Consider the following 26,830-nt stretch of genomic DNA (forward strand, 5'->3'; position numbering starts at 1 on the left):
CAAAGCTAGAAAGATGGGCTTTTTATTTTATTATATTTAGTTTTTTTGATTAATTAAATTTAAAAACAAAGTGTATGTAAAAATGTCATGTCCGCTTCTCGGGGCCATTCATGCAAGGTGCTTGGGATTTTTTGGAAGTTCTAAATGGACTAGGGATTGGATATCTGAGAGATCCATCTTTGTCCTATATCCTGTGGTAGAGAAGTGGACAGTAAGATTAGCTGGACTGAGCTCTCAATGGCCAACTGCTCAATGATGGCTCTATAGAAACAGATCAACAAACACCATTAGAATGTCTCCAGCATCTCTTTATTTACTACAAGAAAGTTCTACAACAAAACCCAACCATTATAAAGAAAATACTTTAAACAGTTCCATGTGCAAACAAAAAGGAACAGTTATCTCCCAGCTGCACACGAAATGGCTACGTTTTCTATACACCCCAAAGGTGTTCTAGGGACTTCACAGATAGTGGAGATAACATGGTCCATGATCCTTGAAGCCTGAAATCAAAGGACTCCATTCTCCATGGCACCCTCAACTCCCATTGGGTTCAACAGGCCTGATCCTGAAATGGAAATTTTGCACAAATGAACAGAACTGGAAGGGATGGCCTGAGTCATCGAGTCCAGCCCCCTGCTATCGCAAGCAACCCTCTCATAAATATATACCTCAATGGAAGCAGGATCCAGCCCAATGGGAGCCGAGGGTGCCCAGAAACACCCAGGCGGCACTCAGCACCCTTCAGGATCAGTCCCTAAGGGCTCAAAACGCCTCTCATTGAAGTAAATGAGAGCTTTGCCCCAAATTTCAATAGGGGCCAGTGCTGTACCTACCAGGACCCCAACATAAAATAGCAAAAGCATGGGGGGGGAGGGGTGGCGATGGACTGCCCTCCAGGCAGGGGGGTTATCTGTACAGAGAGGAGGCAGTTTGAGTGAACTCATTTTGCATGTCTCTTGTTGGCTACTTAGCTAGGTTTTTGAACAATACATGTATTGTAATTCTTTTTTGAATTCTCTTATTTGGTGGCTTCTCGCTGGCAAGTCTCAGGGAAGGAGGAACTTGGAAGTAGAGAAGGGGACTGACTGATGGCCCAAGTCAGGGTGGCTGCTCTCAGGCACAGGGGACATTCATGGAAGGAAGTGTGGGGAAAAAGACTGAAATTGCTTTGTCAGCTTGTCTTCTTCAGACAGCCAGGAGCATGGGTGGATATGAAGGGGTTTTCAGCCGCAGCCTTGGCAGGTTGCAACCTCCTTGAAGCAGTCCAAGAGGGGCTTACTGACTGATCAGCAGGTGGGGTGGGGTGGGGTTGTTACTTCAATCTTTGTGCCAAAGCCACGATCATGTGGCTCAGGCTTGGAGGCGCTGGGCCAGTTCAGAAGGGTTAGATGAACAAGAAGCTGTGAACGGAAGGACAGGAGCAAGTGTCCAGCTGGCGAACTCTCCTCCAGGTTCCTCTGCACTGGGGATTCCCCATGGCCTGCCAGTGCAGCATCTGATTCCTGGAAGGAACAAAGCAAAAGTGGGGGGAAGGGAATTAGCGTATTAACTCCTTCAAGGACAGTACCTGAGTGCATAATGCACCATCACTAATGGGGACTCCAGCAAGGCTGCTAAGCAGGAAGCTGGCTGCTTTCTAGAAGCAGCCAGTCACACAGCCACGGTTTGAGATCAGCCAATAAATCCTGAAGCTTCTGTCTTTGACATAGTCTGCATTCACCGGGCCTGATTCTGATGAAACACTGGTGAGAATCAGTATCAACTCTATTGATACCAATGGGGTTACATCAGTGCAAAAGTAGTGTAAAGTGAGCTCACAATCAGTCCTCTTGTACTGAAGCAATTGATAGTTGCAAACCACAGGCAAAATTCACCTCTTCAATGCACATCACCAGTCTCTACTAGAGGGCGAATAAGGGATTTTTTGGTTCACTGGTAATTGAGCGGCCGACAGAATAAAATAATTGTGACACCTCAAACCAAAAAGTTTTGTTTCAATTTTTAGCATTTTTTTAATGTTTTTGATTTTTTTTTAAAATAAATTGAAGGAAATTCTGAAACAAAATGTTGTTTCAAACAAAAAAAACAAAAATATTTTTGTTTCAAAAACGTCAACATGAAATGTTTTGATTTTTTTGTTTAAGTTTTTTTCCAAATCAAAACAATTTGGTGAAATCTACAGGAATTCACGAAATATTTTGGTGTCATCAAAAAAAGTTTTGTGCAAAAAAAAAAAAAAAATTCACCCAGTTCTAGTCTCTTCTGTATCCTGCCCTCTTTCCTTGGGCAGAGCTCCCACTGTCGTCCATGAACGCTGCAGACACTGAACGAGTACGTGTTACACAACACAGAGCCATGGAGTACAGCTCTATTTGTAAGGCAGGAAAAGAGCAGAAACATCACCGTCACCTTCTAAACTATTTTCTGCCAGGTTCTGAATGTTCCCAGCAAGTTACAGAATGTGTTTATCCTGAACGGACTAGAGAAATGTTCCATTTTAAACAAATGCTTTTAAGCACTTGCCCCGATGTGTAGATGTAGACTTTGTGAGTCCCCGCTCACATTAGACATACTCACACTAGCTTGCTAAAAATAGCGCCGAAGCCAAGGCAGCGGCAAGCAGCGGCACAAGCTAGCCAGGTCAAGCACATACCCACAGGGTTCAGGCAGACTTGTATGCCGCACAGCTACCCTGTGCCAACACTTGCTGCTGCCCAAGCTATGCTGCTATTTTTAGCATGCTAGCTTGAGGAGAGCTAGCAAGAATATGTCTAACATGAGCTGGGAATTACGCCCTAGCTCTTGTGTAGGCGTACCCTTAACGCCTACACAAAAGGTGCTGGCCAGACAGGCAGGGAGCTTGAAATTTAGCCATAGAAAAAGGTACGGCACGGGCAGCAGCATTGCAAACTTCTTCTCCCATTACACATTCATGACCTCGTGCCAACGGGGCTGAGCCCTGCCCTTTCGGAGAAGCACAATGGCTCGTTCAGTCCTTGCTCCGGCGCCAAGAGCTGTCAGCAAAGTAGCCAGAATGATCTGTTGCTCCTGTTAACTTTATAATTCTCTAGAAGCCTGAATTATCACTGCCAATTGTACAGAGACAGCAGTGCTGCTGGTTTAATGAGGTGCCATGCTCCAGGGTGCAGTTTTATACATCACACGTGGTTGGGGGGAAACGAAATGTTCGCTCTTCTGGCTTTGGGTCATTTCAATGCACCAGGGTTTGCACAGGAAGAATCAAGATCCTAGATCTTACAGAGCAGGCTACATAGATGGACAGGTCCCACATGTTGTATGGTTCTCCTCCTCCCCGGGCCACAGCTTTATCTTTAAAAGGCTTGATTCTTTCAACATAACGCACACTTGCCAGCTTTGGCCCTGCCGATAGGAAACGCAGCCTGTGTTATGTTTAGAGGAACATTCCCCGACTTCCCTATCTGGATGTCCCGAGTTAAGCTGTTTGTGAGCTGCAATCACCACATCTTGCTTAAGACTATCAAGAACAGCTAATCCTCCCAGGCACCGGCCCCCAGAGCAGTTTGTAGAGCATGCTCATCACAGACATCAGTGCTTGTTACTCAGTGTTCCGAGGTCTGGTACCATTTCAAAACTACCCACCACCACCTGTCCTAAGATCGCTGAATAACTTTGCGGCCCTGTCACGTTGCGCTTCTTACCACTTACCCTTCCATGAACAAGGAGGCCAATCAAACTCCTTGGAGCATCCCAGGTGTCCCCACTTATGTGATGGCTGCTACTTGGCCATCACACTGGGGACCTCCAGAGCTACAAGCAGGAGATGCTACATCTTGGGTCAAAGACCCAAGGCTCCCTAGCTGCGACTATGACAGATTCACATTCTCTGCAGGTCAGGCAAGGAGAAGGAACCACTCGCTAACAGGTTACATAGGCAGCCTTCAGAATCTCCCGTTAGTCTGCACTGGCTACTCAAATGCTTGAATTGCACCAGACTAGGCTGAGAGAGAGACAGACAGACAAGCAGGAAATATTCAAAAGTACAACACTGCTGCTGAGTTTATTTTAAACTCTCCCCAATGTTTCACTGCCCGACAATCATTCTGGGAACAATAAGTGAATTAAATGCTGGTGCCAGCTGCCAAACCAACAGCATGAGAGGACTGAAGTGTCAAAATGGAATGGGTGTGACCCAGGTACTAGCTATGCACGTTTCCCTCGCAGTGCCCAAGCAATGTGCCTCAGCCAGGAGCTGCAGTGACCCCCTCTAGGAGTGGCAGATAGTTCAGCCTGTATGATCACCGGCAAATTGATCATATTTATCCTATTAGCATAAGTGGAACAGGCTAAAGCTTGAAACCAGTGTACTTTGTGGGGAAGGGGGGTTGGATGTATAGCAGGAGAGGCCTACGTAAATCTGACCAAGTGCTCACTAATACTGCAAAGCTGTATCCCACCCCCTGCCAGCTGCCGCTGCCTGCTTCATCCTCTTTACCAGGGCTCACAGATTCTGGCCTGAGGAGTTTAGCAGGACAAGAGCTCCCCTAAAATGTTTCAAAACTCAATCAGTACTCTGATAGGTCTACTCTGCTCTACTGGAGAGGCAATGCTCTCCAACACGTGTTTCTCCCATCCCACCTGCTCCCCTTCCTTCTCAGAGATCATGGCCTACCAGCTCCATAATGTCCCTCAGATGCTATCCCTGCCTCCATCCTACTTGGCCAGTCCTTAAAGCCTATTTCTGGAAGGAAGTGAAAAGGGACTATCATGCACCAGCGCAGTACATAAAACATGCCCATATAAGACATTCCAAACATGGTTCAGGTCCATCTACAAATACTTTGAACTGCACACAAGACAGCAATTAGAGAAATCAATAAAACCGGCCCCCATAACTTGCACAACATTTCATGGTAGCTTTAGGGAGAGTTGTTATCTAATGTGTGAATCATAAAAATACTTCCCACCACTCCAAAGGAGATCCAACTCCCATTACTCCCTCAAGAATGTAAGGCCACAGATCCAGTTGAAAGGAACAAAAGAACCAACAAAATCTCTTACCCTGAAGTAAAAGCTAAAATGGCTCAGAAACTTGATGGGAATTCTCTTTGCTTTCAAACAGCAGGGGGACTTGTGGTGGGAGATGTAAGGATTGAGGTGGTGGAGAGCAGAGGAACGAAATGAATGGAAACAAGATGACTGTCAAGGCTAGGATTATTCTAATCATTCAGGGATTTTAAATTTATTGGTGTAATCAACCCATTAAGATTCCCCCCCATTAAGGATTTCATCACAGATGGTTTTCCATATTAAGGGCTAGAGTGGTGCCTTGCCCTTTAGATGATTAAAGGTGAATTAATTTTAAAATTTTCTATCTCTACAGGGCTTCCTATTCACTAGTCTCTTCATCACAACTCTGCAGTGCACAGCCTCTGCACCCCCCATAACAGGAATGGCATTATACACACTGGCATCCAAATGGATTTTTAGGCTGCACCATCTTACCTTCAGTTGGCCAACTGCACATTCCACCACCAGCCTGAAACTGATCAGGGTGTAATTAAGCCTTCTTCTGCCAGGTGCTCGCACATCAGAGTAGGGCTTCATGAGCCAAGGCAATAGAAGATAGGCTCCCAAGATAAAATTAGGCACAGACACCTCACCGAGAGCTATATTGGGTCAGAATAAAGTCCCAGCTTGTCCAAATTTGAAAATGACAGATCGCCGGAATAACCCGGCATCATTCACCCTACTGGCATGTCCCACGTTGGTGACCATGATTCTCTATCCATGGTCAACCAAGGTCTGCATAATGATTGAGTAGTGTCCTTTCTGATTTACATATTCATGTGCACTGCGTGGAGGCAGACAATGGGCATGTGTGCCATCAGTGACCCCAGCACACCTCAGAAAGCCCATTTGCTCAAAGCCCATGATAAAGGCTAAGATTTTGTCACAGATATTTTTAGTAAAAGTCAGAGATCAGGTCGTGGGCAATAAACAAAAATTCACAGAAGCCTGTGACCTGTCCCAGACATTCACTAAAAATATCCCTGACAAAACGGGAAGGTGGGCTTGGCACCCACTGCTGCTGGGGCTCCGGGGTCCCTTACCGCTGTGATAAGTGAGAGCTCCGGGATCCCTCTGCAGTGAAGACATAACCTAATGATGTTAGGGCTGGTGGAAGGTGCCGGATTGACAGCCCTGAAGGCTATCCCCAAAACAGATGTCACATAGGCAGCAGCAGTGTAAGCTTCCCCCACCTGGCCCCAGACCTATCTGGAAGGACCATCTCTGGTGCTGCAAGGGGCATTCACTGTCTGTACCCCATTCAACCCTTGGTCTCCCTGACAAGGCAGCCAACTGGTGCCAATTCCCATGAGACTTATTTGACTCAGCTTGGTAGCTAGACTGGTCAAATTCACTATGTTTTATAATCTGTTTCACTTCCCAGTTTCTCATGCACCTGGAAATGGATTAACTCAGCAACTCATCTCACATACACCACTATACAGCAAACAGATGGGAACAATTTCCATCTCTGCTGAAGTAGAAAGGATTCAGACCAGCTCCTTAGAGATGAAAGGTACCATGGGTGAAATCTTGACTCCATTCAAGTCAACAGCCACACTCCCACTGGCTTCAATGGGGGCAGAATTTCACTCCATATTCACAAAACATTTAGTTCAACCCAAAATGACTTTTGGGTTTTTTTGTTTTGCTTCTTTTGTTTTCAGGTGGCTTTTTATTTAAAAAAAACAAACAAAAAACCACGAGCTAAGTTTCTAAGCAAAACATAGTTTGAAAAAAAAAAAAGGCAAAATGTGTCACTTCAAAAGTACTGAAATTAAACATTTTAGCTTTTTGGCATCCCCCCCCCGGCAAAACTATTCACTGAGTTTGTCCTGAATGTGCAAATAGTTCCGGTCAACCCATGAATTTTTCCATGATTAAACTGTTCAAAAAATTTCACTCAGTTCTATAAAGCTATGAATGTAGATGATGTTATTCACCAGACAGCCTAGTAAATGAGGGAGGGTCTCTTTCCACATCCCTGGGAAGGAAACTGTGGGCTGCAGATATTTTTCATTTCACTTAGTGCGATGCTCTTCTCTGGCTCCAGGATTTCCAACAAAATAACGTTATTTCAAGCTTTTACATTTTTATTACACTTCTTAGCCTCCGCTGACCGCATCAGTTGGGTTCACTGCTCTTTATCTAAAGATCTTTGCAACCTTCATACTTAACAAGCAGGGGGACGAGGGGGAGGAAAGAGAATCTAACCTGACTTGTTCTCATTAAAAGCCATGGGCAGCCTCTACCTAAAAAGGCTATTACTGGTGCGGTAGTCGGTATGTAATATATAACATGTTTTATAATCCTTGTTTATGGCTAGTATCTAAAAACAGAGCTATTCATTTCAATATTAAAGTGAGCTACCAGCAAAACACCCACAGCCCTGCCACACAGTCATTTCCAGTGCTGGATTGCCCTGCAGTTCCACAGTGGGTTCTTAAATGTTAAAAACAAAATTACATTTCACCTCTTACACAGATGTAACTAGGAAGGGAACTGTGTGATAAAAAAAGTGGAGGGGCAGTGTTATGTAGCAGCTACAGCAGGGCACTGGAGAATCAGGACTCTATTCCTCCACTAACTTGCTGTGTGGCCATGGGCAAGTCCTTCCTCCTCTCCTTTGGCCCATCTGTAGTGTGATTAATGCTTGCAGAAGCAATCTGAGATTCCTGGGGGAAAGATGCTATAATGCAAAGATTTGTTTTGATCTCCAGTTACACTGGCTACCAGTCCTCAGCACCAGAGCTTACAGTGCCTGGGGTCAGGGAGAAACACACTATTCTGAACCAACCAACCAGTTAAGCTCACTTTTGGAAACACAGTACAGATCTAGATGAGCCATAGGTCCACTCAAGTGAAGTAAATGGTTCTTACAACCAGTGACAGCCTGCAGAACAAATTTGGTTTTATTTTCCTGCTGGTGGGAGGATGGTCAGACAACAGGGGAGCCTTTAAAAAAAAAATCATGACTGTGCTACTTAAATTAGGAGGCAATGAGATTTAACGGACTAAGCACAGGAGGTCCCGAGTTCCCATTCTGGCTGCGCCACTGGCTTACCATGCAACCTTGGCCAAGACCTTTCATCTCAGTCTCCCTCTCTCTGTCAAACAATTATAATATCGCCTACCTAACTCCTAGTGTGCACTGAGGATTACTTAATATACGTACAGGGCTCTGAAGATATAAAGTGAGAGGTGAGCACAGGGACAAATCTCTCCAAGCAGCTCAAGGGGGAGGAATAGAAAAATCCAATATGAAAAGACACTAACAAAGCAGCATTCAGGGCTCTTACTTTTTGCTTCCACTGCCATCCCCGTAGCAATGCAGACTCCTGGAATCCAAGGCCGGGTGCTGGCACTCCACGCAGACTGTGTGCCCCTCGCTGAGATATCGCATCCACTGAGTATAGGAACTGTTCCCCTGCAAACAGCCTTCCATGATGGCAGTGATCTGGAATTCGACACAATATCTGCAGCAGAAATGACAGTCTCAGCTAACTTAACAGCAGCATTACAGACCTACCAGTGACCGAGCAACCCAGAGCAGACTGGGTGAACAAAGATCATTTTAAGAAAAGGGAAAGTGCATCACAAAATACACCGTGCACATTTATTCTGATGAGTTAGAGCTGAGTGTTGCTATTCAATAAAATATAGGTGCTTTCAACCTACAGATACCAAAGTGCTTCTCAAAGGAAGATATCACTGACGCCCCTTTTACAAATAGGGAAACCGAAGCACACACAGCAAGTAAATGATAGCTCCAGGAATAAAGCCCAGGTCTGCTGACTCCTAGTCTGGTTCCCCAGTTCACTGGACCGTGCTGCTCCCAGTGCTTAGTTTTGATTATTTATGGTAATTCTTCATAGGAGACTAAGACCTGTCTGATAGAATAATTCATAATAGCACCCACGTCTCAAGTAATTGGAGGTCTTTCTATGGCAGTGTACTTGCTTGGAAGTGGGGTGAAGCTGCCAGCTTTCTGATCAGGATTATCGGGCTAGCAGTGAGACTTCGTCCTCTATTTGTGCCATGCTCAGATCATGCTGTACGGGTGTTTTTAACCAAACCTTAGAGGAAAGGCTAAGAACTGGCCTTGTTCAGGAAGGAGAATGGAAGTTTGAGGTGGTAGTAACTGCCTGCAAACATATCACAGAACGGGGTTTTGCACAAGCAGAAGCTCTTTCCCTGCAGAAGCTTAAATGAGGGTGAAGGATGCATGTACATTACGGAAACGTGTGTGCGCGCACGGGTGCGGAACCAGCAAGTACACAACTGCCATATGGTGCCAGAGAGGCACCAATATCCTCCCTGTGACACTTACAGAATGGCAGGTGACAACAAAGAAAACCCCTCCACAGGAGCTTGAAATAAGATGCCACAGAGAATCACCAGCCTGCAAAACGGAGTAAGGCAGGAGACAGGAAAACACGCAGGAATCCCCCTTAGCGATCTGCTACATGGGCCTGCATCAGCAACGGCAGCCCCTACCAGAACGAGAAGCAGGAGGCAAGGCCAAAGTCAGCACCCTCACAGACCTTAGTTCTTTAAGCAGAGCATAAAGGAGGAACGTTTGCCAAATTCATGGCTGTGTTGAGAACTCCACCCTGGCAACTGATCAGCACTTGCACATCTGTCTCTCGCAGGATTTAAAGTGCACATGAAAGCCATATGCAGAACCTGGACGTCTACCAGTACCTGCACCGTGTAATAGTGACATTGGGAGGAAAATGCGCAGCAGCAGCTTAAGGGAGCCAAGCATATCAGGTACCCCCTCCAGCTCTTGATGCAATCAAGCCAACCAGTACAATAACCTGCCTCCTACACAGCAAGGATGCCCAAACTCTGCTCTGCTGGTACCCAATAGGGCAATTTACCAGGAACCCAAAGGGCAAAGCTAATTTGCATAAAACAGAACCAGCTGCACCTGGCTTCACCTTTAATACAGAGGTGCTGCCCACAGAGACTACAGCTCCCAGCATGCTGGAGCTGGAGTCTCTATAGTCCATGCTTTCCCTTTAATGCAGAGGATAACTATGGTTCACACTGTAACCCAAGAGGGGAGTGTAAATGGCTATCCCTATTATAAAGCTGAAGATCAATGCTAAACTGCAAACAAGTAACAAAAACATAACACACACACAGGAAAAAAAACAGGGGGTCCACAAATGCTCTCCTCTTTGACAGCAATTAATAGGCATCAAGGGCCTATACAGTTGAGATAAGAAGTTCCAACATCAGTGATTGATTTATTCTAAGTACCATGACAGTAACACTGCATACACGCACATTCTTCTGACTATTTAGGCCACGGTCTATGCTGGAAATCTATTCATGGTGCAATATAAACAGCAAAGAGCACAGTGAGACTGAAAGCTACCCTGCCAGCAAGCCCATCACATGATGATGGGAGAAAAGGGCACTGGACCCAGAGAGAAGTAGGTCAAGGGAACCGGCTGAAATGACCGCTCTTTGCTTACGGGATTCTAAATAGCAACATTATTAAACAGCTACAACTCAACTCTCCCCATCAAGCAGAGTCAAGCCCTCTATTTTGTGAAGTTGGTGCTGCACTGGAATCAGGCTTTAAGGGTTTGTGGGACCTGGACTTGTAGATTCAGTGTTTCCAAGCTGCACTTTAGCATCCACACTAAATTGTAAACCTGGGTTCACACTTACTGAACCTGGGTCTCACAACCGTGCTAATGCATCCATACTGAACTACGCAGACCTTCTGACTTGGGTCTTCAGTTTGATCTGTGACCACACTGCAAAATTTCACGGAGGAACTCAGGTTTAGACCCACCCCCCAAGCCAGGTCATAGGACCTGGGTCCTCATTTATATGTGGACAGAAGGGAGGTTTGGGCTCAAATCTGAGTCAGAGCCCAGGCTTAGCATGCTGTGTAGACATCGTCTAGAAGTCTCCATCCTGCTGAACATCTGCTCTGATAAGAGCAGACCCTGGGTGCAATCCTGCACACACTGAAGCCAATAAGAAAAGGTGCGTGAAGTGTGATTACACTGCAGCACTCAGCCCCCAACTTACCCTGCTCCTTCATTTTCGCTGGACGCAGCTCTCTTTTTCCTTGCTTTCCCATAACCTCCTGTGGTTATTAATGCTGGAACTGAGCACAAAGAGAAATTGCACACATGGTAAGTGACACTACTGCACCGAGGCCACTTGTGCCTGTCAAACAATAAAAACTGGGGCTTTGATGGTCTTTAACGGCACATATTTTTTACTCTGGCAGGAAACTGAAGACAATTCCATATTATTAGTGAATATCCAGCATTTGATTGGAGATACATTTATATTCATCCCCTTTTACTGCCTGAGATGGAGGCTGCTTATCAGAGCCGTGCCAACCAAAGGAGAACAAAATCACAGTTCATTTAATACCAACTCTCGGCATGTTTGAGAAAGCCGATTTAAAATAAACCTGAACTCTTAAATCCACACTAGTAAAGAAGTCAAAGCCAGATTCCGGTCTCAGAGACATCAGCAAAAACAAAAAAAAACAAAAAAACAGAAGTAGTCAGTGGAATTACACCTGTGGAAAGTCAATGTATTCGAGATCAAATCAGCCTTTACTCCAGATTTACATCAGATACTGGCACGCAAGAGAAACTGGATGGGGAAAGGTGATACCTTATCTCTACTGGGTGCCATTCCTTCATGACTGTTGCAGCTGATTTATAAAAATACTGCTCAGCACCTCCTCAGGCCAAATTTTCCCTCCTACTTACAAGAATTTTCCTCATCAACTTCACAGGAATTACTCCAGTTTTACAATCCTACATGAGCTCAGAATCAGATCCCTGGTGTGTTACTTTTGAAACATACCAGATTCCACTAAACAACATGTACTATTTAAAATAAATTTCCCAGAAAGGATGCCCATGATCCCCATATAAAAGGTTAAATTCGGTTCTCAGTAACGCTGGTGTAAATCCAGCGTAACTCCGCTGACTTCACTGGGGCAACTCCAAATTTACATTGGTGTAACAGAGCAGAATTGGGCCCAAAGGCTTTATCTGCAAATAATTCCAGCCCAACAAACCCTGTAAAGAAGGTTTAGTGGCCAGGCCCCTGGATTCAACCAAGCTCTCTTCAGCCCAGGACTCAGCCATGTTCCCAAGAGGTTGCGTTTTCAATGTACTTACTAAGGGACTGTTTGCACTCAGCTCCTTCCTGGTTCCAGTACTCCACACAGCCAGCCTTCTCCTCCAGAGGAGGACACGCCTCACCTCCATTTCTAGGCTCCTGCACGACGTGTCTCCTCCGAACTCGGTATGTTGCTTGGCAAGGCTCTGCACAGCCACTCCAGTCGCTCCACTCAGACACAGCACAGGAGACCTCTGGGAGTAGGGTGAGAAACAACAATGTAGACTGCAGAAATCGTGTGCGTGACACCTTCAGAGATGGATTGGGATCTCTGGCTCAGCTCAGTAAAGCAACCTTCCCCTGACTAAAGCTGCGGGATGCGGAGTTTGCAGCCAACCCAGACTGCCTGCCGTATTTGGTCACACAGAGCACTTCCCAATGGTTTCAGTGGAAGGCCCCATACACTGATAGCTTGACCCTGGAGGAAGTTTCAACAACCTCAGGCTGATCTGTGTTGGGGGTTTTGCACCCATGTGGCCACACTGCAGCAAAGAAGCACTGCTGTAAAACAGTGCCTGCACTTAGTCCAGTTTGAAACCAGAGTAAGTCACACCAGTGTAAGACCCTTTTTATACTCTGGTGCAGCACATCTACGCTGGCTGGGGAGGGTGGGAGGAGAGAGTTGCAATGGTGTAACTACAGCCATGCAAACATCCCTAATGTAGACAAGCCCACAGATCCTTTATTCAGACATCATAGGTCTCTCCATAAACAGCAGGAGAATCTCTCCCACTACGTAGCAATGTTTTAAACTGCTTATTTCCCTTCTCCCACCAACAAACCACTTTCTTATCCAAATACCATGCCCGCAGGGTGTGTGCTCAACCCCAAGATACACTCTCTCTGGATGTGTGAAGGCATGAACCATGTGTATTTGCGATGTGGAGTACCATGGGGTAAATAGCAAATACATTTTCCACTAATTTTTGATTTTCTAAATAGATTTTGAGAGTTTAAAGCCAGAAGGGACCACTAGATAGCTAGTCCAACCTTCTCTAGATCACAGACCATTAAAGACTGAATGCATCCGATGAAGTGAGCTGTAGATCACGAAAGCTTATGCTCAAATAAATTTGTTAGTCTCTAAGGTGGCACAAGTACTCCTTTTCTTTTTGCGAATACAGACTAACACGGCTGCTACTCTGAAAACAGACCATTAAATGTAATCCATTAGCCCTTGCACTGAGCCCACTTATTTGTGTTTGAATAAAGCATCTCTTCCAGAAAAGTCATCCAGGCTTCATTTGAAAACATCAAGAGATAAGAATCCAACACTTCCCTGGGTAATTCGTTCCAATTGTTAACCACCCTCATTGTTAAAAAAAATTGTGCCTAACATCTAATTTGGCTTTATCTGGCTTCGACTTCCAGCCATTGGTTCCTGTTATGCCTTTCTCTGCTAGATTAAAGAGCCCTTCAGTATCTAGTATTTTCTCCCCAGGAAGGTACTTTGTAATCAAGTCACCTCTCAACCTTCTTTTTGGTGATCTAAAACAGATTGATCTCCGGGACTCTCGCCACAAGGTATTTTCCTCCAGTCCCTGAATAATTCTTGTGGCTCTTCTCTGTGCCCACTCCAAATTTTTCAACAACCTTTTTAAAATGTGGACACCAGAACTGCATGCTGTATTCCAGCACCAGTCTGACCAAGACCATATACAGAGGTAAAATCACCTCTGTACCTCCACTCACTACTCTCCAGGTTATACATACAAGGATCGCATTGGTGCTTTTTGCCACAGCATCAGACTGGAAGCTCATGTTAAGTTGCTTTTCCACTACGACCTCTAAATCCTTTTCAGAGTCTCTGCTTTCCCACATCCAATCCCCATTCTGTAGGTATGACCTACAATCTTTGTTCCTAGATATACAACTTTGCATTTCAGAGTAACAGCCGTGTTAGTCTGTATTCACAAAAAGAAAAGGAGTACTTGTGCCACCTTAGAGACTAACCAATTTATTTGAGCATGAGCTTTCGTGAGCTACAGCTCACTTCATCGGATGAAGTGAGCTGTAGCTCACGAAAGCTAATCCTCAAATAAATTGGTTAGTCTCTAAGGTGCCACAAGTACTCCTTAACTTTGCATTTGGCGGTACTAAATGGTATTCTGTCTGAATGGCCGCCCTGTCTTCCTCATTATTGACCACTCCAACAATCGGTCATCCACAAATTTTAGCAGCAGTGATTTTATATTTCGTTCCAGATGATTGATGAAAATGTTGCATGGTGCCAAGCCTAGTACAGATCCCTGCAGAACGCACTAGAAACACTCCCCATTAGATGATGATTCCTCGCTGGCAATAACTTTTTGAGATGTCAGTTAGCAACCACTTAATCCATTTAACAGGTGCTTTATTGATATTCTAGTTTTAAATCAGAATGTTACTTAGTATTAAGGGCTGGTCCACACAGCACAGCAACGTACACTAAATTTCTAAAGGTTTCAGAGTAGCAGCCGTATTAGTCTGTATCCACAAAAAGAAAAGGAGGACTTGTGGCACCTTAGAGACTAATGCTCAAATAAATGTGTTAGTCTCTAAGGTGCCGCAAGTCCTCCTTTTCTTTTTTTAAATTTCTTAAGTGCTCCAACATATTGCACATTAATTGGTCCTTGTAGAACATAGAAATCATGCCACCATAAATGTGCATTGCTCTCCACCTAGACCAGCTCTAAGTCAAATCCCTGACATAAGTCCAACTATATTACATCTACATGGTTACCTTTATCAGCCAAACTTGTAATTTCATCAACAAATGAAATCAGATTTGTTTGACAAGATCTATTTTCCATAATACCATATTGACTGGCATTAATTATATCCCTAACCTTTAATTCTTTATCCAGTGAAGCCCACATCTGCTTTTTCATTGTGTTGCCCAGGACTGACGTCAGGCTAACCAGCCTGTAGTTACTCACTTGCCCTTTTTAAATATTGGCACAAAATTAGCGCTCTTCTAGTCTCCTGGAATTTCCCCAGTAGTGCAAGATTTATTAAAAATTAACTCCAATGGGCCAGAGATCTCCTCAGCCAACTCCTTTGTTTTAGAACTATTGGGTACAATTTATCTGGGCCTGCTGATTTTAAGTGTTTATCCCAAGCAGATGTTGTCTAACATCATCCCCAGTTACTAATGCACCAGAAACTACTTCATCATTGTCATAGGATATAAGAACCTGCTTCTTTCCAAATACCTGCCTTTTCTGCATCACTATTAACAATTTGACCATCTCCATCTAATAATGAGCCTATATACCATTGCTAGGATTTCTTTTGTTCCCATATACTTTAAAAATTCCTTCTTGTCTTTAGGCCTGTCAGCCATGGAGTTTTCCCTGATGTATTTAGCTTCCCTTATCAATTTTCTGCACTTCGTAACTTCTTTTATTGATTGCTATTTATTTCTCCCTTTTCCCCCCATATGCTATATATTTCTTCCCCCCACCCAACTGATTGTGAAACGGCAGCTTTGACCGTCTAGTAAACTTTTTAAATAACTCCAATTTTCATTCATATTTTACCGTCTACATTCTTCCTCCCAATCAATTTCACTCAATGTTTCTTGGCTTTGGAAAATTAGCCTTTTTGAGAAGCATCAAGTTTATATATTACTGGTTGGGACTTTCCTCTACCCATTTTTAATGTCATCAAGTCACATGATCCCGAGGCAACCACCAACTTACACTCCAGTGATTAATTCATCTTTATCCATCACAATGAGGTCCAAAATGCAGTTACCACATGTTGACTGCAATATCTTTTGTGTTAGAAAATCATCATCTATAATTTTTGGAAACTCTAATGATGTTTTACTACTGGCTGCATGAGACCTCCAGTTTGCAAGACATGTCCTGAAGGCCCCCATTACAACACAGTTCTTTCAATACATTACACACGGGATTTAAGCAGTAACTTACCCTGTCCTCTGGTTTGATTCAATGGTCTGTAACAGATTTCCTCCTCCCCACCCTCAAACCCCATCCTGGGCTTTATGAATTAGCGCTTCGATCTATATGGATTCAAGATCCTGCATTTCTGAGTCATCAATAACTCTAAAACAGGCAACGGTGTCTTTAATATAGTGTGCCATCACACCCACACACCCTTTTTTTACCCACTCCATCGTTCCTGAACAGATTATAACCAACAATTTTAACATTCCAATCAGGTGAACTATCCAATCAGGTTTCAGTAAAGCCAGCTGCTCACATTTGTCCCATCAATGAGAATTACCAGTTTTGCTTGCTTGTTACCCAGACACCTAGCATTGGTACAAGGTGCCATTGAAACGTTTCTTCTCTTCACATTCTTTGCCACCTTGGTTCAATAGGTTCGCAACACACTGAATCCACATTTGAACTACATCCGTACCACCACTTATGCAAAGCTCAGGCCCCTTTTCATGTTCTCTTCCCATGAAAATTCCTGGAGTCGAGTCTCACTGGCATGAATTTTAGCAAAGAGCAGATTTCACTGCATCACAGGAAATGAACTTAAAAGCAGCACACAAGAATATTCACTTGCAGGATCAACAAGGAGTGTGGAACAATACCACATGACTTACCTAGCCAGTGACAATTAACCCACATGGCTCAAATAGTAAGTATAAAACATTCACAGAAAACTATTTGCAATCAGTCCAGAGTCCAAAAGCATGCAGAAAAAAATGTGCCAAATCCTTTTGATTCAATGATTAGTTAAATTTGAGTAAATCACACCCTGCTTAAAAATACGTCACCAGCAGAATTATCCACTCACTTCTCCCCAGAGATGTGTTTTTGGTTAGGTCTATTTTTTTATGGCCGGGGGCCTGCGTGAGCGCACACACACACACACACAAAACAAAAGACCACACACACAACACACAAGCTAAATTTATTTGAAATCTAAAATACTATTCTGGGTAAGGACCCCTCCTTACCCTTTTCAGTCACCAAAGCAAACATGGTAGAGAAGGCTGTGAAGTCTGTCCCTGGAATGGGGTCATTGGGCCTTGTTCTAGTAACACAACCATTACAATAATATTTAGAAATAGCAACATTTCTGGGTTTATTCAGTGCATGTTTACGCTTTCGCCGCCTCTGTTACTGCTAATTTGGGAAATATTGAGGCAGAACCACCAAGGCTTCCATCTTCCCTAGAGCCTCTCATCCAGTTTCATTCAGGAACCAAGCAACCTTTGGACTGGAACAGAACCCTGGGGCATTGGTCCCATCAGGACTGAAAGTGCGTGGTTCTTAAACTGGCCCATAAGCCAGGGGGTCTCAACCTTTTTCTTTCCGAGGCCCCCCTGAAAATGCTATAAGAAGTTCATGGCCCACCTGTGCCACAGAAAACCATTTTTTTCTGCATATAAAAGCCAGGGCTGGCATTAGGGGGAACGAAGCAGGGCAACTGCCTGTGGCCCCATGCCACAGGGGCCCACACAAAGCTACTTTGCTCAGGCTTTGGCTTCCACCCTGGGTGGCAGGACTCAGGGCCCCAGCCTTCAGCTCCATGCAGTGGGGCTTCGACTTTCTGTCCTGGGCTGCAGCGAGTCTAATGCTGGCCCTGCTTGACGGACCCCCTGAAACATGCTTGCGGCCCCCCAGGGGGCCCCGGACTCCTGGTTGAGAACCACTGCCATAGGCTACTTGGGAACCACAAGCTGAAATAGTTACGGGACTAAGCAGCAGGGGGAACATTTTAAAAAAAAAAAAAAAAGGTCCATCAGTGTATCAGAGATTATTTTGTTGCGTGATTAGAGCATAGGATCGGGTTTGGGAGAACTGGTTTCCTATCCCTGGCTGGCTCTGCCACAAGTTTCCCATGTGACCTTGGGCAAGTCATTGCATATATCTGTGCTTCAGTTTCCTCACTGAGATAGGATAATAAGTATTATCCTAATAATTTACTTGTACTGTAATAGCACCTACAGACCCCAATCAGGGATGAGAGCTTGCTGTAGAAAGATGGTGCCTGTCCCAAAGAGCTTACCATCTAAGATAAGAGACAACAGGCAGATACAGTCAGACACATGAGGGAGTACAAGGTAAGAGCTCCTGGGAGGTGAAAATTCATCAACATTTGTAGAGTAATTTGAGATCCTCAGAGGCAGGACACTATGGGACACAGCTCTGTATTGGGACTCAGGAGTCCCGAGTTCTATTCCCGGCTCTGCCCCGAGCCAGTCGTGTGACCCTGAGCCATCTCCCTGGTCTGTGCCTCAGTTTCCCTATCTGTAAAAATGGGGCTAATGACACTGACCACAGGAACTGAATTTCTCATTTTCCCGGTGCTCGACCCCCGCTCTGCCCCAGGCCCTGTCCCACTCCACCCCTTCTCCCAATGCCCCACCCCCTCTGCCTCTTCCCACCCCGCCAAGTTTACAAGTCAAGAATACGTCTCAAGTCCAGTTCCCCTGCTTTGCTCACTAGACCACTCCCCCACACCTTTTTTTTTTGCTTGCCTGATGCTAATTTTTTCAGCACCTCCGTAGTTTGAAATCAACAGATTCCTCATCCCCACCCCATTTTCAGTCACCACTTCCCTTTCAAGCTTGACCTCTTTGCTGAGGTTGCAACTTAGTGCCACTTGTTCTTGGGGCTCCTTTGCAATGGGTTATGATGATTTTATTCCTCACAGAAGGAACCACTGTAGATCATTAGACCAGAGCAGACAGAACATCATTACAGGAATCCCTCATCAGCTCCACCCTGGCCCCCATCTTTCTGGACAGGACTCTAACCTGTCAAAATTATGTTTCGAGGTTTAAACTCCCAATCTCAAAGAGACATGATCAGTATCTGCTTCTGGAGGTTCTGCAAGGGACTAAGAGCCTTCATGTCCCATTGAAGACAATGGGCATGCCGCATCTTGCAGGACTGAGCCATTACATAGGAAAGTAGCAACATCAGTGCTAGATTGAGCATCGGTTTGTTGCACTAATACCCTCCAAGATGATCCTGATGTAAACTCAGACCCTGCAGTCGCAAATCAGTGTATTATACAATGTTTCATGAACAGCCCCCCAAAATATCCTTGCAGTCCTCCTATTTCATCCCAGTGTATTTGACTGACAGACACCAGACTATTCTGCAGCTGAATCAGCAGGAAAGGAATCCAGTATTTCAGCCTTGGTCATTCCGGCATCTCTGCTTCTCCAGGCAGGCCTCTGGACGGCTTCCCTAGCAGCTTTCTGCTGCCAGCCCTTCTGTGCAGTAATTCCTCTCTGTCTGGGATGTGCAGGCATGCTACCTCACATCCTGTCTATAATTAACACTCCCTCCAACTTCAAGTCTTCCTTGCTGGACTGAGAATAGTAACTGGGACATTCATTGCGCATATTATCTGAGAGTTTGCTCTATTTCAGTTTCATCTTGTTTTCCTATTTTAGAAAGTTCAGGTTCATACGTTATAATCCTAAAATCAACCTCTTCACTCTCCATCCACCTTCCTCAGGTTCCGAGACAGCTTTCTACAAACATCTATATAGAAACTGCATAGAAAGCCATAGCATGCTACAACAGCATGTGTTCTATTGACAGATCCCGGCTTTCCACTGGACTCGTCAGACCACTTGCTTCTCTCTGCTGGTGATAATCATTCCTGTGTCCCGATGTTCCCATTCAGCTTTGGTCCCACTCACTGTGCATCTATGCAGTCTACTAGTTTAGGGCCAGAGTCTGTAGCATGCATGCTCACCAGTCCAGGAGTAGCCCCCACTGAAATCACCATGACCACTTGGGGCATAAAGTACGACTTCAAATGAATAAGGATGGCAGACTCAGACCCTTCACGCTAGGCTCAAATGTGAAGAACTCCTGAGTTCTAATCCCAGCTCCGCCTTGACGTTGGAGCCCAATCTTGAGAGGTGCCAACTATCTCATCTCCTATTCAAATCAATGAAGAGTTCAGGGTGTTCAACACCTTGCAACACTGGGCATTTGCCACATAGCCGCAAAGTAGTCACAATGCCTCCGCTTCTTCTCCAGTAAAACACAGATAATCTCTAGTTACTGAATTAACTTTGTTTGAAACTGCGGCTAGTATTGTCTTCAGTATTTAAAAAACCACACACACACACACACCACTGTGGCACCATCCATAATATAAACAAATCTGAACCTTTCATTTTTGTAACCATACATCAGTAATTAGCATTAATGAGCTAAATAAATGAGACGCTGTTCCGAAGATGCAGCAATAAACCCTAAATGTTTATTGGCTTAGACAATGGCCAACATTAATCCTCTAATGAATCCTCTTTGAAATCACCTGTTCTTTCAGCCAAGTTTGGCTTCAGATATTAGTACCACACTTGAAATATTTCATTTTAATATTACTTGGATAAAGTAAATCTGTAGTGATGAAAAATAATCTATTAGAAACAGTCTACAGATATGATTCAATATCAAATATATTTGAGTTCCTTGCATCCAGTAAAAATGAACCATAAGAAATAACTTTGAGCAAAGAAGATATTAGTATACAGAAAGTGACCATGTATTTTTTGACATAATTCAGTGGCTAGTACATGGTTATATCTACAATATGCCACTAGATGGTACTGTTTCAAAATACTATTGTGATGTATAAATAAACAATAGGCAGTATCCATAACAGATGGTTTGCTGAAAATTTTGGCAGCTTTTGCAAAAGTGACCTACAAAGGGGGAAAATTGTACTTGCCTTTTTGGTTTATTTACAATGCATGAAAAGATTTTTTTTTCCTGCTAGTTTTATACATGAGAAATTTGGCCATTTATCATTCCTTGTTTTCTTGGAAGACTCCACAGACAACTGGGAAACTAGAAGGAGCATTATATAACAAGTATAGTGTTGTTATTATTTGGATTTCAGTAATATCTGAAGGCTCCAATCATGTTCAAGGGCTCATTATGTTAGGTGCTATATAATCACTTCAGAAAGCATAGTGCCCCAACCCCAAAAAGAGTTCACAACCTAATCCAAAACAAGACACAACAGTGACTTTGACAAACATTAGGAGACAAGGAGGAAGGTTGTACAGGGGTAATAGTAAAGCAATCACATGGTTACATACATCAAGTATTGCACAGACAAATTATCAGGATTTTTTTTTCATAAATACATAAAATCAGCTATTCCTGATTGCTGCTCAATCTAACCATCACTGGGAGTGAAACCTTACTGAGAAGAAACAGGATTGACAGTCAATTATGGGTTTTTTGGATGGGAACCACATCCTGAAAGAAATCCTTCCCAAACTCCTTCTTGTGACCTTCAAACAACCCCCCAACCTTGCAAGATCATCATAAGCAAGCTTCTCAAAGTTCACCAGCCCTTGCCAGAACAACAGATGCACAACCTACAGTCATATCTCCACTGAGACGATGATCAACACCACCCACAACATGCCTTTCAAGATCCGTCAGTCCTACACATGCCTGTCACAACACCTTACCCAGTACACTAAATGCCCTAACACCACCTGTGTGGGCGAAGTCAGAATCACTACGCTCTCAAATGAACTCACAGAGAAAAACGATGAGACACAGAAATACCATGACATCTGTTGGTGAGCACTTTTCACAAAATGATCACTCCATATGTGACCTCTCAGTCCTTGTCCTCAAAGGAAATCTGTGCAGCACCTTCAAAAGACAAGCCTGGGAGCATAAATTCATGACTTTGTTAGACACTAAAAATCATGGTCTTAATAAAGACACTGGATTTATGACAGGTTTCAGAGTAGCAGCCGTGTTAGTCTGTATCCGCAAAAAGAACAGGACGACTTGTGGCACCTTAGAGACTAACAAATTTATTTGAGCATAAGCTTTTGTGAGCTACAGCTCACTTCATCGGATGCATAGAATGGAACATATAGTAAGAAGATTTTATATACACATATATATACACACCAACCCACTCACACACACAGAGAGAGAGAGAGAGAGAACACGAAAAGGTGGAGTAAGAGGCTAATTAAATAAGATGAGCTATTATCAGCAGGAGAAAAAAAAACTTTTGTAGTGATAATCAAGATGGCCCATTTAAACAGTTGACAAGAAGGTATGAGGACACCACTTTCTACAAGCCATTACCCCTCTGATCCCACTGAGGGTTAGCAAAATAAATACAGTATTTGCTCAAGAAACTCCCTGAAAAAGCACAAGAACAAATCCGCACAGTCTCTATTCAAACCCAAGTTAATGGTATCTAGTTTCAGAGTAACAGCCGTGTTAGTCTGTATTCGCAAAAAGAAAAGGAGTACTTGTGGCACCTTATCTAGTTTGTATATTAATTCAAGCTCAGCAGTCAGATTTATCACTCATTATAGCAATCTCTAACCCACTAACCCTCTGTGTTATCCTATGACTGCAGAGGTGTTAACTGCCCCCTTCAGTTTGAATGGTCTCTTATATGCTAACTTCTTATGCTAAACAAGCCATTCCACCTTCCATTTAGGGTGACTCAACATGTCAACTTTCCCAGACCTGAAGAAGAGCTCTGAGCAGCTTGAAAGCTGGCCTCTTTCACCAACAGAAATAGGTCCAATTAAAAAAAATAATAATAAGTCATCCACCTTCTCTAATTATGTTTTTGGTAACTCCAATACCTGGCATACAATTGGGAAGAAAGTTCTCCTGGTTACAGAGTAGCAGCCGTGTTAGTCTGTATTCGCAAAAAGAAAAGTAGTACTTGTGGCACCTTAGAGACTAACCAATTTATTAGAGCATAAGCTTTCGTGAGCTACAGCTCACTTCCTCAGATGCATCTGAGGAAGTGAGCTGTAGCTCACGAAAGCTTATGCTCTAATAAATTGGTTAGTCTCTAAGGTGCCACAAGTACTACTTTTCTTTCTCCTGGTTAATAATTCTACCCCCAGCCTCTTCAACTGAGGGCTGAGAAATCTTCCACTTCAGTTACTAGTCTTCCAAGGAGGCCTTCAGGGAAGACATGACTTGATATATCTAAGCTAAGAAAAGCAAGAGTTATTTTTTTTTCTTAAAAGGGAGGGGGAGTGAGGGGTTTTTTTGTTTTGTTTTTCTCTCCCCCCCCCCCCGCAGTCCCTTTAACCAAGGAAATCAGCAGCAGGTCTACCCTTAAAATCCTGCAATGGTGCAGCTGCACTGCTATGGCACTTTAATGAAGATGCTCTAAACCCATGGAGAGAGCTTCTCCCATCAGCTTAGTTAATCTACCTCCACGAGAGGCGGTCGCTATGCTGGTGGAAGCAGCTCTCCTGCTGACACAGTGCTGTCCACACCAGTGCTTAGGTCGGTATAACTACGTTGCTTAGGAGGGTGGATTATCCACAGCCTGAGTGACATAGTTCTACCAAAGTAATTCTGTAGTGTAGACCCAGGCTCAGAAAACCTATGCTAACACACACACACACACAAAAAAAACAATGGTCTCTTTGAACAGCATCCCACCCCCATTGTATTTATTGTGTTTTTGATTTAATCTACAACATAAACTGTCGGACATGGATAGCCTTATTTGCCATGCACACCTATAGCACTATAGCAGTGAACAAGAGCTTGATCCCTTTAGGCGGTTATCTCTAGATGTGTTCTTAGAGGTTTATTCACTGTTCCAGCCAGCCAGCTTGTCAGATGATTTCCATCCTGCAGCAGCACTGACAGATGAGCTGTATATTTTGTGGTCTTCCCCTCACTCTCAGAAATTGCTCCTTTACCTAGAGTGCAAGCTCCTAAGGACAGGGACTGGCACTGTGTTACATGTCTGAAATGGCTAGTACAATGGCACTGGGGCCTCTCAGCACTACTCGAAAATAATATTTGACTGCTGTGGTCAGCGCAGGTGCTGGAGAAAGATACCTCTGAGGGGCAGTTCCTAAAACCTAGCAGCCCTGTGTTGAGTCCAAACCAACATTGCTCATGTGGGTGGTGGAGCCTCCTCTCCCCTCCCCTCACACATCGAATGGTACAGAAGAGGTGATCTTCCAAGCACACTTTGTGACTCTCTAGACTAGAGCAGCTTCTTCTAGCAGGCAAGAAAAGAAAAATACCCACCCCGTCTGCATTTGCCGGGTAAGTGATAGCAGAACTTTTCCAAGACCCAGGGGAGGGATAGCTCAGTGGTTTGAGCATTGGCCTGCTAAACCAAGGGTTGAGAGTTCAATCCTTGAGGGGGCCATTTAGGGATCTGGGGCAAAAATTGGGGATTGGTCCTGCTTTGAGCAGGGGGTTGGACTAGATGACCTCCTGAGGTCCCTTCCGACCCTGCATGTCCATGACACAACTACAGCAGTTAACAGTGCCAGTGATACCCTAGGGCACCGTTTCTCAAATGCAGCCACCAGGAGGTTTCCCTGTGGCCGTGGCACCCTCCTGGGCAGCGAGGGGGGGGGAAGCATCAGTCCCTCGCCTTCCTCCCTGTTGCTCCTGGATGCGCTGCCCTGCACCACCTCTCTGGAGACACAATGCTGAAGGAGCAAGGGGCGCTCTCTAACGGGGGGGTTGGGGTTCAGCCCTGCGGTCGTTGGGCAGCAGGGACTTCGGGAGCTTGGCTGCGGACCAGGGCTCCAGCCCTGGAGCTTTAGGTGCCAACACAGGGTTCAGGCCAAGGGATTTCCAGTGCTGACCCCCAACTCTGGCCATGCGGCCCCAGCCTTCGGCCATGGGGCTTCAGGCTCCAACCCCTGGCTGCGTGGTGGCAGGCTCCAATCCCTAGCTCTGACCGCACAGCGCACCAACCCCTGGCCACGCGCTCTGACCCACTAACCCTTGCAGCTGACCCAGGGCGCCGGCCCTGGATGCAGTGATAAGCTGCCAAAATCTTAACAGCTTCCCTCCTCACCCCACGAGGGGGTCGTTGCCCACCCCCGCCCCCTGGGACTCCTGCCCCATCCAACCCCCCCGTGTTCCTTGCCCCCCCCCAGGCCCTTGCCCCACCCATCCCCCTCCCCTGTCCCCTGACTGCCCCCAGAACTGGGAAGGAGGGTCTCATGGGCCACCGTAGTGGGTGCCCACCCCACCCTTAAGAGCCAGAGGCACCTGCCGGGGGGCAAGGTGGGGAGTCCCGGTGGTGCTTACCTGGGGCAGCTCCCAGGAAGCATCCGGCAGGTCCATCTGGCTCCTAAGGGCGGGGGAGCGTAGCTCGGGGGGAGCAGCCACTCCCCTCACTGATCACATCAAAAGTGGCGCCTTAAGCGCCGACTCTCTGGGTGCTCCGGGGCTGGAGCACCCACCGGCAGCTCCCGCGCCCAGCCCCAGCTCACCTCCGCTCCGCCTCCACCTCCTCCCCTGAACGCACCGCCCCGCTCTTCTTCTCCGCGCCCCCCGCTTCCTGCAAATCAGCTGTTCGGCAGGAAGCCGGGGAGGGCTGAGAAGCAGGCCTCGGCTTCCTGCTCAGGCCGAGGGTGGCGGAGGTGAGCTGGGGCAGAGAGAAGTTCCCCTGCGCACCCCCCCTGCAAGGGTTACCTGCTGCAGCACGGGCGGCCCTCCTCGCACCCCCCTGCCCCAGCTCACCTCCGCCTCCCTGGGCCTGAGTGGGAAGCCGCCACCTGCTTCTGAGCCCGCCCCAGCTTCCCGCGCAAACAGCTGATTCGCAGGAAGCCGGGCGGAGTGGAGGCGGAGAAGCAGAGCGGGGTAGAGCGTTCAGCGGAGGAGGCAGAGGCAGAGGTGAGCTGGGGGTGAGGAGCTGCTGGTGGGTGCTCTGCACCCACCAAATTTTTCCCTTGGGTGCTCCAGGGCTGGAGCACCCATGGAGTCGGCGCCTAAGGTGCCACTTTTGGCCAGTTAAATTTAGAAGCCCTTTTAGAACCGGTTGTCCCTTGCGGAACAACCGGTTCTAAAAGGGCTTCTAAATTTAACAACCAGTTCTAGCGAACTGGCTCCAGCTCCCCACTGCCTGAATGCCCACCCTGAACTCTGGTGAGTGCCGGCCCTGGGCACCAATGCTGACCCCTGCCCCCAGCCGAGCGGCAGCAGGTGCCGACCCCAAGCGCAAATCCCCACCCCAGCAGTAGCTGCCGACCCTGGGTTGTGTGCTCTGACCGCCCACCCTGGCGGCTGGCCATGGACGCCGATCCTGGATGCCAGCTCCAGGTGCAGATCTCCGGTGCCGGCTGTGAACTCCAGAGGGTGCTGGCCCTGGAAACCAACCCTTGGCCCCAGTTGCAGGGCAGCAGGCTCCGGTAGGTGCCAGCCCCAGACACCAACCTCTGGCCCCAGTCATGCGGCAGCAGGCGCAGACCCCAAGCGCCGGCCCTGGGGGCCAAGCCCTGGCCATGCAGCAGCGGGCATGGTTGGGGTCTGCGCCTGCTGCAGGTGCTGGAATGCTGCAGGTGGCCCAGGGCACCATCAGTCCTGACCACGTGGTGGTGGCACCCCTCATCTAGAGCCTCATGCCCCACCCCTCCATCCAGGTTTCAATTTGCCAGGACTTGCTCTGAAGTGAGATCTTAAAAAAAAAAAAAAAAGATACAAATATCACTGTTCACAGCTCAGTTAGCAGCCCAATGCCACCTGCCTTCAGAGCTGGGCACCCGCCAGCAGCCACCCAGCTTGACCCCAACACCTTTCATTACAAATTAAGGACTGCCCCCGATTACTACTATTTCCCACTGCCTCCCGGGCTCCCCACCCACCACCCCATCACCTATGGGCCCTAC

General features: G+C 46.0%; 1 protein-coding gene across 3 annotated transcripts in view; it reads right to left on the reverse strand.

Annotated features, from left to right (window-relative positions):
- Window positions 1-287: 287 nt before the first annotated feature.
- The window catches only part of LOC311529322 (somatomedin-B and thrombospondin type-1 domain-containing protein-like), a 32,114-nt gene continuing 5,571 nt past the window's right edge, over window positions 288-26,830 (reverse strand). For 2 of the 3 annotated variants that reach the window (XM_084645225.1, XM_084645224.1), the window contains exons 2-5: window positions 12,225-12,419; window positions 11,107-11,185; window positions 8,352-8,509; window positions 288-1,505 (exon numbers count right to left, since the gene is read on the reverse strand). In XM_084645225.1, the coding sequence (XP_084501351.1) occupies window positions 1,354-1,505; window positions 8,352-8,509; window positions 11,107-11,185; window positions 12,225-12,419 (584 nt within the window). In that variant the 3' untranslated portion in view covers window positions 288-1,353. Of the gene's footprint in view, window positions 1,506-8,351; window positions 8,529-11,106; window positions 11,186-12,224; window positions 12,420-26,830 lie in introns of all 3 variants that reach the window. The other variant, XM_084645226.1, reaches the window with a different exon arrangement.

The sequence above is a fragment of the Lepidochelys olivacea genome (assembly GCF_965140295.1).
Source record: "Lepidochelys olivacea isolate rLepOli2 genome assembly, chromosome: 13".
Taxonomy (NCBI): domain Eukaryota; kingdom Metazoa; phylum Chordata; order Testudines; family Cheloniidae; genus Lepidochelys; species Lepidochelys olivacea.